General features: G+C 34.1%; 1 protein-coding gene across 1 annotated transcript; it reads right to left on the reverse strand.

Annotated features, from left to right (window-relative positions):
• Window positions 1–191: 191 nt before the first annotated feature.
• Window positions 192–2,123, reverse strand: LOC107683294 (chromosome-associated kinesin KIF4-like; the record flags this gene model as incomplete). The annotated part of the gene is made up of 4 exons (XM_016479348.1): window positions 2,100–2,123; window positions 657–842; window positions 471–574; window positions 192–336 (listed from the first exon to the last, which is right to left on the reverse strand). Coding segments are annotated over exons 1-4 (459 nt in total), but the record flags the coding sequence as incomplete, so codon positions are not given.
• Window positions 2,124–2,804: the final 681 nt, after the last annotated feature.

Here is a 2,804-nt window from a genome sequence, read left to right on the forward strand (position 1 = left end):
TATGAAAATGTTTATTGATACTGTAATAGTGTCCAATTTTAAGCAGGAAAAACATCACAAATAATTTTTTTCCTCGTTGATATCATATTGCATACCATACAGTGACCCTTTTTGTCTTTGTCCTTACAATTTGGTAGAACTTTCCATCCCTAATCAACAGATTAAACATGTGAGGGTTTGTAAACACAAACCTGAATCTCCAGGTTGAGTTTAGCCAGACTGCGCACAGATGACTCTTTGAGCTTAAGCAGCTTAGATTGATCTTGAAGCTTCTTCTTTAACTCAGTGATTTGACCTTCCAGCTCTTGAAGTCTCTTCCTGCGTTGTTCACTCAGTCTAGAGTGAAACAAGACAAAACAAGACAATACAAGAGAATGGAAATATTAAACTATCATTAGCATGCCATTGTGTTGCAGCAGTAAAACTGGCAGTTCAAGTTTAGAGAGAAACCAGCACAGATATTGAGTTACTTGGCCTGATTGGTGTCCTTCTTAGCAGACTGCAGAGCCTGGATGAGATCTTCCTTCTCTTTCTGCAGAGAGCCGACTGAAGCCTGCAGGCTTTGAATATTCTCCTGGAGATGTGAAACAAACATTTCAACACCACTTACACAGCATTCACCAATATCATTTTTATGATTTGGTTTTCAGCCTTACCTGATATTCTGTTTGCATGGGCTCCAAATGATTATCATTCTGACACATCTTCTTGACAAAAGCCTCTTTTAGCGCCAAAACGTTATTGAGCTCAATCAGTTCCTTCGACATCTGAGCCTGTCGCAGTGCATGCTGGGCTGTGTAGACTTCTGGAGAGTCTTTAGCTTGAGGATCAGCACAGATTTCCTAAATTGTTATGGATGAGTGAATAAAAAACAAGTGTAAATTCTAGTGTAAAGGCATCATCAAAAATGCCTTGACTAGACATCTGTTGGGCATATTAGAAAAAGGTGTAGCATATTGTAAACTACACTCAAATGCAAAAATGATAATTATGTCATGATTTACTTGCCATCATATTGTTCTAAAGCCAAAACTTCCTTTCTTACATTAAATAATTTATTTAGCAGGACGTTCACACTGTGCATTGCCAAACAATGACAGTGGACGCATAGTGGATGTAAATCAAAGAACATAGAAGACATTCTTGGTCTTTGAACACTGCACACAAGGTATGGTGTTTTATCAGTGAAGTCAGTCAGTAAAGCTCAACCACATTTGTTTTCATTACATGTAAAAAGACAGGCTGAACATTGCGAAACATCTACTTTGAGATCCACAGAAGGGAAAAAAATCATACAGGTTTAGGTTGACAAGAAATAATTTATGATAACTTTATTCTACTCCTATAATATGCGAATGAGATAAAAAAAATCTTATGACATAAATATAGAAATCTTATGATCTTAAACACATACAGTGTTGGGTAAGTTACTTTCAAAAAGTAATTACTAATTACACCATCAATATTGTATTTAAATTACTTCTAATTGCTTCTAATTACGCTGCATGAAAAGTAATTTTACTCAATAAGTAACTGAATTACTCGAATCGTTAATTACATCTTAAAATCCCTATAAACCTTGATGCATAGACAATAAAAATGAAAATCTTTCTTTCAATTTGAGTCAAACACGGAATGGTTTTGCCTTTTAGCTTTAAAACAACTGTAATACTTAAACATTTGAATAAAAAAAAAATGCAACCTTCTTTGGTTAACAAATAGAATTACTCTGCAAAATACCTGAATAACAAAAAAGCTTAAGGAAAGTTAAACAATACATGTATCAAGCTGTAAGCATTACATTTTTCAAAGCTATGAGTACCATATTTCATACACACTAAAATGTACTGGCAGTCACTAAAACCAATTTTGCATACTACTAAAAGAAAAACAACAACATGATTTTGTACTGTCATTCATGCACATATACTTTGTATTACCACACAGTATATAAACATTCTGATATTTTATAAACTAAATTCTTATTGCTTAGTACATTATAAACATCGACATCTGATAGTAGATCAGTAAACACTGATCTAAATATTCCTAGACTGTAGCATTCATCATGCTGCAGTGTAAACATTCACATTACTTACTGACATCCTCGTTTCATACGACATTTAGCCTATATGTAATAAAAAGTTGCCTAAATATCTGAATGTATCTCATATTTCAGCACTTGCTTACACACATTTCAGTTTGGCAAGACAGTTTAAAGCCCAACTAGTAAACTGCATACAAGTTTATGTAAAAATAACATGTTAACTAATGTAAGGAAGAATAGATTATAGAAATTATATCCTCCGTTGAATAAAGCCGTGTCAGATCATGCTGTTCTTCTGAGGTAAATTCCGGCTTATTCCTCATAGCAGTTCTTCTTCCAAAAATGAAGAAGAGTAGATTCATTTTGATATTTTGATTTAGTATCTAGGTAATGAGGGCATTTGCATGCAGGTATGGCTGCAGATAATGAGCTCAGACAGGAAAGACTGTACCTCACATTGGTTTCATACGGATTACATAATCAGAGAATATTCATTTTCGATTTGAATTGGTTCATTTAAAAGTAAACATTTCAAGTTTTCTATAGACATCTCTCATGTCTGTGTGTCAAGTATTCGCGGAGTTTTGGTTTATTTTTGTGACATGTTTCAGAAAGAAGTTCACGGAGACCGAGATGGCAGAAAGCGCACCCTGTTTGTTTTGTTTCAGGGTTTCTGCAGGATTTTTAAACTCAAATTTAAGACTTAAGACCTTTTTTAAGACCTGCAAAAATAAAATTAATACCATATGAGCGGGGT

This window comes from Sinocyclocheilus anshuiensis, unplaced genomic scaffold (assembly GCF_001515605.1).
Source record: "Sinocyclocheilus anshuiensis isolate Anshui unplaced genomic scaffold, SAMN03320099.WGS_v1.1 C33136015, whole genome shotgun sequence".
Lineage (NCBI taxonomy): Eukaryota > Metazoa > Chordata > Actinopteri > Cypriniformes > Cyprinidae > Sinocyclocheilus > Sinocyclocheilus anshuiensis.